General features: G+C 35.6%; 1 protein-coding gene across 7 annotated transcripts in view; it reads right to left on the minus strand.

The window, feature by feature from the left end:
• Nucleotides 1-14,357, minus strand: part of LOC127069457 (ETS-like protein pointed) — an 81,294-nt gene extending 66,937 nt beyond the window's left edge. For 2 of the 7 annotated variants that reach the window (XM_051006512.1, XM_051006509.1), the window contains exons 1-2: nucleotides 14,126-14,355; nucleotides 8,347-8,459 (exon numbers count right to left, since the gene is read on the minus strand). In XM_051006512.1, the coding sequence (XP_050862469.1) occupies nucleotides 8,347-8,454 (108 nt within the window). In that variant the 5' untranslated portion in view covers nucleotides 8,455-8,459; nucleotides 14,126-14,355. Of the gene's footprint in view, nucleotides 1-8,346; nucleotides 8,460-11,458; nucleotides 12,217-14,125 lie in introns of those variants that run through there. The other 5 variants (XM_051006513.1, XM_051006511.1, XM_051006516.1 and 2 more) reach the window with 4 other exon arrangements.
• Nucleotides 14,358-14,612: the final 255 nt, after the last annotated feature.

Genomic DNA, 14,612 nt, shown 5'->3' on the forward strand with positions numbered 1-14,612 from the left:
ATCCATAACACGATCCAGAACACGCTTTACCTAAGTCTGACCTATATTTCATTACGATCGAAACTATAGATGATGATAAATTGGATAAACGATCGTTGGATAATAATAATATCGGCGACTATCGAATAAATTCTAAGATTATAAATTCTATTTATTTAACGTAGAAGATATAATTGGATAATAATAATAATAATTATTATTATTATTATATATTGTATATATTATAATTATTATAATAATAATCATTATTATTATCATCATCGTTTGATTTCGTTTGGCACGTAACGAACGAAGTAATAATGATTATTACTCCGAGACTATTAGAGCTTAAAATATATTTGAAGAGCGAGTGAATGGACGCGTAATGTCGTCGATTGTAGTAATTCCAGTCACGCGTCGCTGTCTTTCCCTTTCGAGTATCATTCAAACGAAACTCTTTGCCTTTCGCCATTGGCACTCGATGACAAACGACGTTTACGACTCCAACGATTCGTGTTTAGGAAAGAAGAGAGAAAGAGAGAGAGTGTCGCACGTATAATCAAAAAGTATGGCTACTCCGACGGAATATGTATTAGAGTGAGACGAGTTTTTAAATTCAACCTGTCGAATATATACGTATGTATGTTAGTATGTATAATGTGTATATGTATATATGCATGTATGTACTTCCCGTCGTTCGAGCTCGAAACAACGCGTGCGCTCATGTTCGAATACTTGTTCTACGTATACCATAGACATCTCAAACATCATTTACTATTTACTCGTCTCCATAACGACGACTCCTTACGACTTTTTTACTCGTCGTATAGGACCCACATATGTATATATACGGGGTGTCCTATTTTCTAAAAAAAGGAAAGAAATCTCGCCGAGATGATCTCATTTGTTACGTATAAACGTTGACGATTATTATTATGCTCTTTTTCTTTTTTTTTTTTCTTTTTCTTCCTCTCTCTACACTTTCGAGTATTATACTCTCGATTATAATGAAAATCGATTGTTTCTGTTTTTGTTAGTTTTTTCTTTCTTTCTTTCTTTGTTTCTTTTTTTTTTTTTTTTTTTATTCTCGTCGGACGAAATCGCATCCAACGTTGAAACAAATTCAAAAGCATCGTAACGGTACACTCCGTGTATATCTGCTACATATCGCGACATATTTACGCCTACGCGTACGAGCACAAGCGTATTACGCGTATTACGAGTGTGTCCCAAGTAATTACGACGCACATCGCGACGCATATCGCGACACATAGGCCAGCTTATGTACATGCGATCCTTCTTCTTACTCGAAACACGTGACCATTGTTAATTTGGCCTGTCGCACTCCATTATAAAGTATATTTTCTAGGTAATTGACCGACCACCGTTAACGATTAATTCATTAGTTACGATCTATATAACGATATGAAAATCGTAACTTCATTATTTCAAACGTTTGCTAATATTTATTACGTATATTATATAACGGAAAGTATAGGAATCTTCGATATCGTGCCAATAGAATATCAAAGTCGAATAAACCATTGCAACTTGGAATTTTTATAAAAACTTGTAATGTCCGCTTTTTCTTTTTTCTTCTCTTTTTTTTTCTTTTTCTTTCACCATCGAGTTGGTAAAACATCGAGCGATACTCGTAACGCGAAGTTATCGCGTTCATAATTCTCAAGAGAGCATAATGACTAATAATAATGAGAGCATAGATATTAGATAAGAGAAAGTAGATACAATATATATATATACACACATATGTGTGTGTGTGTGTGTATAAAGAAAGAAAGAAGAAAATAAAACAAAGTAAAACAAAATAAAACAAAGAAACGAAAAGAAACTGAGTACTTACGGTAAAGATAACGAGGAAGAACACACGTATTCGGGAGAATTTTATATTACGAAAAAGAAGAAGAAGAGATAGAGAAAAAAGAAAGAAGAAAAAAAAAGAAACCAAGAGGATTCAGAAATCTTAAAAAACAATGAACAGAAACTATGTAGTTTTTTTCACGAATAGAAAAGAAACATGAGTCGCGACTAAGTCGTTTTATCGTTGAAGAGTGCAACGGAGCACCGTAACACGAGCGCGCATTTTCTTCTTCGTTCAACTTTCGCTGGTTCATTGAAAAAGGGATATAGCTACATACGAAGGACACCATCGAATTCTTATCGACGAACACGAACTCTTTACGACGAAGAGAAACGATGCTTTGCGAAAGCTCTTTCTCTCTCTCTCTCTCTTTCTCTTTCTTTTCCTCTCTGTCTTTCTCTCCCTTTTATTCTTTATCTCTCTTTTTCTCTCTCTCTCTTTCTCGCTCGCTCGCTCGCGTTCGATTTTATAACCGCTCTCTAGACACGCTCCAACGTCTTGTGAATGAACGAGTAAAGCCACAGAAGAAAGAAGGATAGAGAGAGAGAGAGGGGGGAGAGGGGTCGAGGATAAGAGAGAGAACAGAAAGGAAAAGAGAGAAAGAGAGAAAGAGAGTGGGAGGAACAGCTGGAAGGGGAACGAAGTTAGTAACGAGAGCGAGCTCTACCAGACTGACTGAAGAAGAAGCAAGAATGATTATAGAAGAAACTCACTCTCTCAGCTAGGCGCCAACTTCGCAACGGACGACCAAAATACGCGTTCCTTCGTGAAGCATAAATTATAAGAGAGATAAAAATAATAATATTCTAAGGGAATAATTCCCTATATCTACCTAATGTTCATTAATGTGCTAATCTATGGATTGAATTGATCAATGATTGATAAATTAGTCGTGTAGAGTGTGACTCAACAAAATCATGTCTAGCATTACTCGACGAATAGGTCGATAAAATGTACGTCGAGTCACGCTCGACAATCATTCAATAGAATTATTTTAACTATTCCATAGAATTATTTTTATCTCATTCATCGTTTTTATTAATATACGATGTAGGTATATATATATATAAAGAACGAGAAAAATTAAATTAAATTATTCAAGGACAAAAAGAAAATTGATATAGGGTTCCAATAAAAAATATAAATAATTCGATTGATCGATAAAAGTGACGCTCGCGTTAATTAGATCGAGGATATGCAAGGGATAAAGTATTGTCTGATTCATTTGAACGAGTCAAATGGAACACTCGAAAGATCGACAATATTTTTGCCAACGAATCGATGTCATGAAATCGTAAAAGATTCAATAAGAAAAAGACAGAGAGAGAGAGAGAGAGAGAGAGGAGAGAGAGGTCGCAAACAAATTCGTCTCTCGTCAAATTCATATTCGAGAAAATCAGAATGAGATAAATACGTCGTATGTGTCCTATTATCGTTTAATGGATGTAAAAAAACAATCGGAGAATATAATCGTTTTTCACATTAACAAAAATAGATATCGGGAGGACAGATTTGCAATAATCGTCCTATCAGACATGTAAATCTATTCGGAGCGCGGAATAAATTCGGGAGATACATAGCTAGCTTAGCTAGTTAGCTAGCTAGTTAACCTAACGGGCCGAGAGCTGGCTCCGAGAATATCGCAGGTCGAATTTGCGATGCCAAAAACCGTGTACCAAAAAGTGATCTCGGTCATTCATAAACGAGCTTACTGAATTTTGGCGTGATCTTCTATTTCGTGAGAAATAATATTATATTTTGTCAAGAAGGTGCGGCGTCTAATGCGATCGATAAGAAAATCACCTGCTCGATCATCTTTCGAGTAATATCTACGAGTGTTATTCAAGAAATGGAGAAGGACCGGACCACACGGATAGTTAATATAAATGATGATATAGAATTCATAAGGAACATAATATCAACGATCGTAATATCAGCGTTTTCTTAGACCGACCGTCGCCAATCGTGCCGCACATCATTCGACGTCGTATAAAAAGGCATACGATAAGATTAAAAGGCCACTCGATGAAAAACGGAAAGCGTATGATAAAAAAAAAAAAAAAAGAAAAAAGGAAGAAAGAAAAGCAAAAACTCTTTCGTTCTCTGTTTTTCCCTATCGTGCGAGAAATTACGATATGTATGCAGGTATTATATTCTTGCTGAGGATAAACAAGCTTTTACTGATAAACAAACTTCGATTGATTCATCATACACTTACGCTTGGAACAATCGAGAATGATCGAAGAACGTGATTGTCTAAAATGATGAAAAAAAAGAAAAGAAAGAAAAAAGAAATTCTTCTACATTATGCCATATCGTTTCCGGCTTTGAAAACGGTTTGAATTAGATCCTATCGGCATCGACAGCTGCCCAATTTTGACTCGTTAATATTCATGGACAGATGGACGATATAAGAAAAAGGATTACTCACGTCATAAAATTAATAAAAAAATAATAATAAGATAAAGGAGAAAAATAGAAAAAAAAATTAAAAAAGAAATGAGGAAAAAGAAAATAAGAAAGAGAAAGAAACATGATTAAAAATTCAGGGTAAAGAATGATGACTTAAACACAAGGCAAAAATACGTTCCGATAGTCTGGCACGGACAAAGGGACTCGAACGTAGTCGCATTTTCTTCGACGGGCGAGTCTTCTCTCTCTCTCTCTCTCTCTCTATTTCTCTCTCTTTCTTTCTATCTCTCTCTCTCCCCCTCGATTTCCTCGTGACCAAGCAACGGAACGAAATTTATTGTACGACGAAAGCACGGCAAAAGGAAACGGATGCACCGCACCCATATCGTTTAAATCGGAGCGAACGTCCTACCGAAGGCAATCATTCCGATATCGCCTTTGTAAAAGATCACCATCAATTAAAATCCGTAAAGAGGACTTTGTAACGCAAGAGAAAGAGAGAGAGAGAGAGAGAGAGAACGACATACGTACAAATCGTTACGAGTCATAAAATCTTTCCCGAAGAATCTCTATCGTTATTATTAGAACTTAAACGATGATAAAAAAAGGAGGATTGATGTATAAAAAAAAAAAAGAGAAAAAGAAGAAAGAAAAACAAAAATTTCTCAATACTCTAGAGAGACTGAGAAAAAGAAAGAAAGAGATAGATAGATGGAGAGAGAGAGAGAGAGAGAGAGAGAGAGAGAGAGAGAGAGAGAGAGAGAATCCTCGCGTTGAGATAATATTAACAAATATTTGATTCACGATCGATAGCACTCCGGAATTCGAGGTTAATCTTGGCTAATACGATAGAACCGATACGGGGAGAAAAGAGAGAGGGTAGAAAAAACAGGATTAAAATTACAGGATTAAAAATCTAATCTTTCGAACGTTTTTCACGTCGATCCTTTAGTGAAATGAAAATCAAAGTGAATTCGTTTATCGTCGAATTTATGATCTATTTACATTAAACAATTACCCGTTAACGCGGGTATCGCTATTTTTTCTCTCTTTTTTTTTAATTTTCTTCCACACGAATGAACGGAAAAAAACAAGGAAAAGAGAGAGAGAGAAGTTCGTGAGGCAGAGTTCGTAGAGAGAAACGGGATGTGGTGAGGTCTGGCCGAAGGAAATGCGTTCGGTGGAGGGGTAAGGGAAACCTAAGCCGCCAGAAATAGCATCCCTTCCCGCATCATGTAGCCAGATCTTCTGCATGCACCGCTCGTCGTCGTCGTCGTCGTCGTCGTCGTCGTCGTCGTCCTCGTCGTTGTCGTAGTCGTTGTCCCCGTCGTTATTGTCGTCCTAGTCGCATGCACTGCTGCTGCCTACACGTTCTCCACTAACACACTTGTGCTTGAACGTCCTCCACCACCAGTAGCAGTAGTAACTTTGCTGCTTACGCTCTTGCCCTTCTATCTTCAACGATGGTTGCGACCTTTCCCTTTCCATTTACTTAACACGAGCTAACGGTCAGGTAAAAAGCGGGACAAATATTTGACTTTTTCTTTTTTTTTTTTAGTTTTTCCTTTTTTCTTCTTCGCTCTATCTCTCTCTTACCCCCTCCCTCATCCTCACCCTCTCAGTGACTTCTTTCTCTTTCTTTATATATACTCGAGAATAGTAGAAAAGAGAGGAGATCTCGAAAGAGTGTGTAAAATATCGAAAGAAGGTGTATAATGTACGATTGTGTTTCTTTTTTATTGTTATTTTTATTTGTTCTTACACCACTTTCTCCTCTCTCCCTCCTTTCTCTCTCTCTCTCTCCCCTCTCTCTTGTGAGAATAAGTTTTAAAGTAAAAGAAAAAGGAAAAGAAACGTAGAATTAAAAAAGGAATAGAAAAGATTTCTATTTCATTCACCTATATATATATATATATATATATATATATGACGATGAAAGGATTAATGGAGAATATCAAAGTTAGATTCATTTTCGGTATGCGTTTAATGAAAGTGTCGCGTAGCACACGTTAAGAGAAACATTCCTCGTGTAGTAGTAGTATATGTGTGGATACACGCTGTGAGACGGGTGGAGCATGTGCGGTAAGAGATGTTTTATGGGAGGGAGAAGAAAGAGAGGGGGAATTAGGGGAAAGAGAAGAAAGAAGAAAGAAGAGAGAAAGAAAGAGAGAGAGAGAGAGAGAAGAGAAAGATAAAAAGGGAGGGAGAAAGAAAAAGAAAGAAAGAGATAAAGAGAAAGAGGGAGGAGTCAATGACGACGACGACCACGACGACGACGACGATGACGACGATGACGACGACGACGACAACAACGACGACGACGACGACGACGACGACGACAACGACAACGACGACGACAACGACGACAACGACAACGACGACGATGGCAGACCAACGAGATGGAAGGAAAGAGGGAGAGAAAAAGACCGGAGCGCCGGTTCTACGTTCATTCATGAAACGATCGCAGGAGAATGACTGACTGAGTGAGAAAGAGAAACAGAGACAGACACAGAAAGAGAGATAGAGAGAGAAAGAGTCGAGCCAATTGTTAGACTGCATCGGTGTATGTATCTCTCTATGTGTAGATATGCATGTGCGTATTAGTATGACCCATAGTCTATCCACGACGTGCAAAACTCGATTTGCCTATATTCAAATTTTCTTTGCAATTCATTTCCCGACATTAATCAAATTTTTCTCTTTTCTATTTTCTTCTTTTTCTTTTTCTTTTTTGTTTTTTTTTATCTCTCTTTTTTTCTCTTCGCAGAAGGGCAAACGTGTGTGTGTGTGTGTGTGTGTATCGTTAGAAAAACATTGATTTTTCCAACGTGTGGGTTTTCCTATCGGTGACGCACGTATGGCAAATATGTTTTTTTTTTTAATATTATTTAATCGTAGTTAAGGAATATGATAATTATTTGAAAAGAGAAAAAAAATGTATATACGTATAAACAGAGTGTTCTAACGAGAAACGTTCACTAGGATTTATTACGAAATCTATTGATTTTTTTCTTTTTTCTTTTCTCGAAAAAACGCCGGGACAGGTCAATTTTGTTTTTGAGAGGGGACAGATCCTTATCGTATATTCATCCATTTTGAGCTAACCAGCTGAGGGGAATGACAATCCCCTTAAAAATCTTTAATGGCAACAGAAGTCGAGTGGCATATCATTCGAAAAGCCTTTTAAATATTCTTTGCAATGGTGCCTTTTTATTTATTTCTTCCTTTTTCTTTGTTGAATTTTGAGTTAATAGTTTCTGGAAAAAGATATATTTAGAATTGTGGATCGAAAAGAATATTTATTTGATTAAATATTTAGTATCGTCAATCTCTATGCGCTAATAAAATCTTTATGCACCGTACATCGAATATTCTACAGTACATCCGGTGTATTTCGATGAATGTATGAACTATACCAAAATTATTGGTCCACTCTTTTTATTAAATAATTGGACCGAATAGTCGTACTCTGATTTATTTGACAACTGGATTCTTTATCCATTAATTTGATTTTTACAATCCAAAATACACGCTATCCAATCGGCTTTGTTAAGAGAACTTTAGCAGCGCATACTCGAAAAAATACGGTCAGATTACAACGAATGTATTGCAAAATATTCGATTTCTTTTTTTACTGAAAAAAAATTTTATTTCTGCATGAAGATCTACAATACACATTTTAATCATATAATAACAAAAGTTTTTTTCAACTTGAAATTCGAAATGCATTTTCTCGGAAACTATTTAACATGACTATAGAAATTAAAAAAAAAAAAAAAGAAAGCATTACAAAAAGAATTAAAAGATCTTTCAAATGATATGCCACTTGACTTTTGTTATCATTTAAGATTTTCGAGAGGATTGTTACATTTGCCCTTAGGAGATTACCTCCAAATGGGTGATAGACGATGATAAGGATCTGTCCCTTTTGAAAAACAAAATTGACCTGTCGTGGGGTTTCCTTTTTTCGAAAAAATCACTTGATTTCGTAACAATACCGACGAACATTTTTCGTTGAGACACTCTATATATACACACACACAGACATACACACATATACGTAGATATATACTCACTTTGATCCATCTGTGATCGATAGGGTAGCCGCCTTTTCGGGTGCCAGGATTTTCTTCGTAAAAATCCTGCTCCTCCTCCCCGTAATCGTACAGGGATTCCATATCCATGATATCTAAAAAAAAAAAAAGAAAAAAAAAAAAGAAAAAAGAAAATTAGTTCACATCGTTCGTCATGTTAACATTGACAATATTTAAACAATAATAACAAAATGTGTCGATAAAAAATTTGGTTCTATAATTCTTCTTATCATTATCGTAATAACGACGTACCAATAATATTTTCAAATACGATCTAACATAATGTTATAACCGTTAACAAGTGTTCTCTGTTATTTGCAAAAGGTACCGTAAAATCATTAACTACGTTATGGTGGATACACGGTCGGTCCACACATCGTGTCGGCGTGTAATATATAGGAAGTTTCGAACCCTGCTTTCTACGGAGATCAAGTTACCCCGGCTGGAAGTCTAAACGACAGATGGTAGGTGGAAAAGTGCTCGAGCACCGACGATCGACTCTCTCACGGCTCTTTATACTACACACCATGGCAAGGATGAGCTACAAGAACTTTCAAAATATACCGCTACCGTCCAATTTCAAAAAATCAAATACCATCGGTCTGCCACAGTTACTCCATTCAAATGCGATGAGCGTGTCAGATAAAGACGTATGAAAAATAAAAAGAAAACAAAAATGAGACAAAGAAAGAAAGAAAAAAGGAAGAAAAAATAAATAAATATCACGACACTCGTGACATCATTCGAGTTATCCGTTTATCATAAATACTCTCAGCTTGGTGAGATCTATTCGCCAGTGTAAACTCGTTTTATCTATTAGATCATTATCGCCATTGCGAGCAAAGGTATCATTTGTTATCTACGACAAGTAAAAAGCATTTCGCTGATACAATCACCATCGTATGATGTGTGTGTGTGTGTGTGTGTGTGTAATCCTGTCATTAAGAAGTGTCAAATTTCAAAAATGAAATTGTTTTCTGACCCGAAGAAAAGACGACAATCCTACTGGTCTTAACGGCCGACATTTATTAATTAATTAATTGAATTGAGATATTAACTAATTAAGATCTCAATCCTCGTCGTCTCTTTTATTATCTGCTTGCCACTTTTGTAATAAATTTTTCATTCGACTTAAACGATGTTATACTTTGTTGTCCTGGTAACATCACGCGTTACGTAATTAGATATTGTATAGATAACAACAAGAATTCTAAAACTTTCACATCGATCAATCTTTTCCTCGATCGTGGTTACGCAAAAATATAAAAAAAAAAAAAAGAAAAGAAAAAGAGAGAGAGAAAGAAAAAAAGAAAAATAAAAGAAAAATAAAAGAAAGATAAAAAAAGATCTGCTCTATCAATTCTTTCGCGTGTATTTATCTTTTTACGTAATAAATAAATAAATGTAATAAATAAGAGAGAGAGAGAGAGACAGAGAGAGAGGAGAAAAAAGGAGAGAAAAAAAAGGAGAAAGAGGATCGAAAAGAATGAAAATGAACTCGAGTGGTTGAAAAGAGTAACGATTCCACTTTACTTTCATTTACGAACTCGAGAGGAAGTGAAACCGAGCTCGTCGATAGGATTCAAACCGAAATTGGAGACATCACGCAGAAGAGGATTGGTCCTTTAGGAAGCTGAAACATCCCTCGATTATTTCAAGAACTTTAGTCTGACAACATGTAGAAGAAAGATGCACTTATTGCTACCGCGATTTTTTAGATGCGGGTAGACGTTCTTAGGAGAAGTTTAGATCGTTGTACTCTGGCAGAACATAACCCGTATAGAAAAAGATCGTGGACCCATATCGAAGGAGAGAAAGAGAGAGAAAGAAAGAGAGAGAGAGAGAGAGAAAGCAGATGAAATTATTTTTATCAAAGAGATGGCGACGTCCAAGACCAAAAAAAAGAAAAAGAAGAAACATAACGCATTCGAGATCATTTTAAGCTTTTGCTAAGGTATTTAAAAAAAATTCGACTTCAAAGCTTTAGATTCTCGGTCGGTAAAATCATTTCCACTATAAATTACATAAAAAAAAAAAGAACACGCACTTATACACTAAAAAATGTTCATGTATTAATATAAATATAGTTAAATCATTCGCATTGATCGTTTGCTTTGTTGTTCGATCGAAGATATCGAATCGAAAAGATCTTAAAAAATCGATTAATCCTTTCCCAGAATTTTTTCAGGCTTATTCTGTTTGTTTTCTGATTGTAATACTACGAAGTACGCTTTCTTTCTTTTTTACGACGTTAAAAAAAAAAGAAAGGAAGAAAGAAAGATTAGTATAAACAGTTTCGAAGAATACTAAGAAATTTTTGAAATCATTTTAGTTTCCTTTCGATATTAGATTATTTTCGAGGTCAATGCTTCGTACGATCTAAATTCCAACGAAATTTAATCAGATTAACATCGAGATAAATAGTCGAAATAACTTCATTGTTGCGTTAAACTGTAAGACAAGTTACTGTTTGACCTTTTTAAATATCCCTTTCTAAATGACGAACGAGTTCAATTCGCAAAGTTCATTTCTACGGTCTCCCTTTTGTTTTTCGAGACTTTCGACATTAGGGCGTCCTCGTTCTTTGTCATCACACACGAGCTTTCTTTTTCTTTCTCTTTGTCTTTTTCTCCCTTGACCCTTCGTTTTCGTCTTTGGCAAAGGGACAACGCGCGTTACAAGAGAAAAGATGGTAGTAGGGTCGCGACGTTGCCACACCGAGATCAATTTTTTTTTTCGAGAGAGAGAGAGAGAGAACAAAAAAAAACGAAATTATCAAACAATCAAAAAGTTTACGAATTTACGAAGTGGATCTTATAAATGATTATTATAATCTTTTCTTCTTCTTCTTCTGTTTTTCTCTTTCTTTGTTTAAATTTTTATTAAAACTTGTTAAAGATCAAGAAGCATTAACCTTAAAAAATGTAAACGTTTCACCACGAAGAAAACGTATTAAACGTATTACAACAGATTCGACGATTGTTATAATCAACATGCGATCAAATCTCTATTTTTATCTCCATTTATTTTTATTGTTTAATTAATCGACTTTTAATAATGCGATGATATAAAGAAAGATTAAAGAAATATATACCTTATATATAATCTGTCTCGAAATATAACCTGTACTCGATCACCGATAACTTTACATACGTATGCACTAATCACTTATGTTTTCTCATAATACGAATAACAATAAATTCGCTAGTAATGATCACTTAATAATACGATGATATATAAAGATATTAGAGAGAATATGTATGTTGAAAATAACTTAAGAAAAACAAAAAAATTAATATGTTCGATCATCGATATCATGCGATTTATATAATAACAAACGTTTTCAGCTGGAATATATATCACGAATCGAAATGTTTCAATTTATCTTCGATAAAAATCAATAAATCATTTCGATGAATTCGATAAATCGCTACGATACAATTTGAATTTAATTCGCGTTGAAATAATCATGACGAGCACGTATAACCGACGATCACGTTCAATAAGACGATCGTTAGACGTCGTAGTTTATAAGTGTTTTCCTTGTTAGAAATTAACGGCCTTTTGTTAACTACTCTCTGGTATCTTTCCGATTATATATCATCCCGCACTTTGTTCGTTTCGGCACAAAACGGTATATAAAAGAATTTTTAATTGGCGTCGTTGATACTACGTAACAGCCATTTTGGTTTAATCACGGATTACGTAATTACTATGTGAGTCAAGTTAAAAAAATACAACGAACATGGAAACGCGAGTTAACATGTATTCCTTTATGGACTATTTTCCTTAACGATCGATCGAAATTAATTGAAAAGAAAAAGAGAAGGAAAAAGAAAAGAAAAGAAAAGAAAAAGAAAAAGAAAAAGAAATAACCCATAATAAATATATAATAACGATAATAAAAAAATAATAATCATAATAATATTGGATTACGTCCTTTTGGATAAAGAAGTGTTGATCCTATTTACATAGCTTACGTTAAGAGGTTACATTAAGCTACATTAAGGTAGCTTTACATTAAAGTAGGGACGAAGGAAAGAAAGAAGAGGGAAAATAAGCAAGCAAGCAAGCAAGCGAAAGAAAACTATTTCGTGGAGAAAACGAGAGGATAATTTTAATAGCGCGATCGAATAAAGACAAGAAGGAGAAGCGAAAAGAGAGCGATCGGATAAGAAACGTGATTTTCGATTGGTCGCATATGTATGGCATATGTTAGCATATGCATCGTGGAATGGATCGTAAAGACATATATGTATGTATACATGTATGCATGTGTAGTATGCACATACGTATGTGTATAAAGAGGGACACGAATGAGAGAACGGTGTTGTTAGTGTCGCAGCTAATGGTGCCGAGTCAATGATGTTAGTTTAGCGTTAGAAACGATATGTGATAACCGGTGGGAGACACATCGGTATCATCTATTAATTTATTATTTTATTATGCATTTATTGCTATTACCGACATAACAGAGATGGACGCGAACGAACACACACACATATACAAATAAATAAATAAATATATACGTACGTATATACACACATACATACACACGCGATTCGTCATAAGAAACACGGAACGTTCGCGTACATACATGCATATATACAGATACATACATACATACGTACATACATAAGTGCATTCGTTATTCGAATCGTTCTTAACTCTGCGTTATCTTATCACATTGATCCTTACATGTCGATACCACCCCACAATAAAAAAATATTCTTAACGTTCTCTTACGAATTTAAATACGTACATATACACGTATATATTTACATACACACACACACACACATATCATTTGTATATCTTTTACTATTACCACTATTACTACTACTACGTTAGTCGATCTAAAAAAAAAAAAAAAGAACTGATTTCTTCTTTTTCTTTTTTTTTCCTTCGATTATACACGCCAGATTTTCTCATTCTCATCAACGAATATATCGTACGTGACAAAAACATGACGTACGTGACACAAACACATACACACAGAGAAATCTAGAATACGAATTTAACCGATCATCGATTCTGTGTGTTATCGATAAACGAATCGTTTCGATCGAAAGAATACATCGTCGATTCGTTCGACGAATGGCGCGCGTAGATCTCTTAAAGAGTACATGTTCGAAAACTTGGCCGGCTACGTATATTTCACTTCCATCTCTCGTAGGATGTGCTAGCCAACGAAGAAGAACTCCTCTGTCAAAACAAATACATATAAAGAGAACGAAAGAGCGAGAGAGAAAGACAGACAGAGACGGAGAACGAGCGGGAGAGAGAGAGAGAGAGAGAGAGAGAGAGATGGAGTGAGCGAATGAGAGAAAGAGAGAGAGAGAGAGAGAGAGAGAGTGCTTCGACGTTGATACGTAGGCGTTAGGCGAGTTTTATCATAGGGTTCTTTGCCGTTTCGTAAGAAACGAACGATGCAAACGAACGCGTAGAAACGATTATACGTATTTTTCTCTCTCCGGCGATCTTCTAATCGTCGTGTCGTTATTTACATTACACACTGTAGAAGTACCGCACAGAGAGAGAAAAAAAAAACGAACGAAAAAAGAAAAAAGGGGAAAGGTAGAACTCGAATTCTCGAAGTAAAAGATATTCCCTTCGAGATTCTTTTGAAATTTCAAAGTCCGAGAACCGTCAGATTAAAAGGTTAAAACGATTGATTATTATTCTTTTTTTTCGTTTCTTTTCTTTTTCTTTTTTCTTCTTTTTCTTCTTCTTCTTCTTCTTTCTCTTCTTGTCTACATACCCGTTTAATAGTGGCGAGTAGCGCGAGGCAGGTATGTATAAAGGTTAAACCAAAGTGTTGTAATGCACGTAAAACACGAAACAAAAACACGTAGCACAAAAGAGTAATAATCACGTGTACGACTGCGAGGCGCACGCACATCGGCAGCACTAACGCGGTCTACCCCGTTTACAATACAACTTAGAGATATATTATGGCTTGCTTCGTACCCGACGATCATGAATGAAACGTAGAGCGGGTACTGGCCTCCCCTGTCCCCCTCCCGCTACCCCCCTTTCCATTCCTAACGATCCACACTACGCGTCGTCATTCGGAAGATTACTTCATCCCGTCTCGTGATTCGTCGAATTGTAATCTACCTTCTTTACCAGTTCTTTCCGTTAGTACCTCCAATCTGATTGGTCCAATTTATCGTACAGTAACCTCCAAACAATTGGCACGAAATACGAATAGAATGGATACTGTGTTTCAATTTTTTTTGTTCTTT

This window comes from Vespula vulgaris, chromosome 15 (assembly GCF_905475345.1).
Source record: "Vespula vulgaris chromosome 15, iyVesVulg1.1, whole genome shotgun sequence".
NCBI lineage: Eukaryota > Metazoa > Arthropoda > Insecta > Hymenoptera > Vespidae > Vespula > Vespula vulgaris.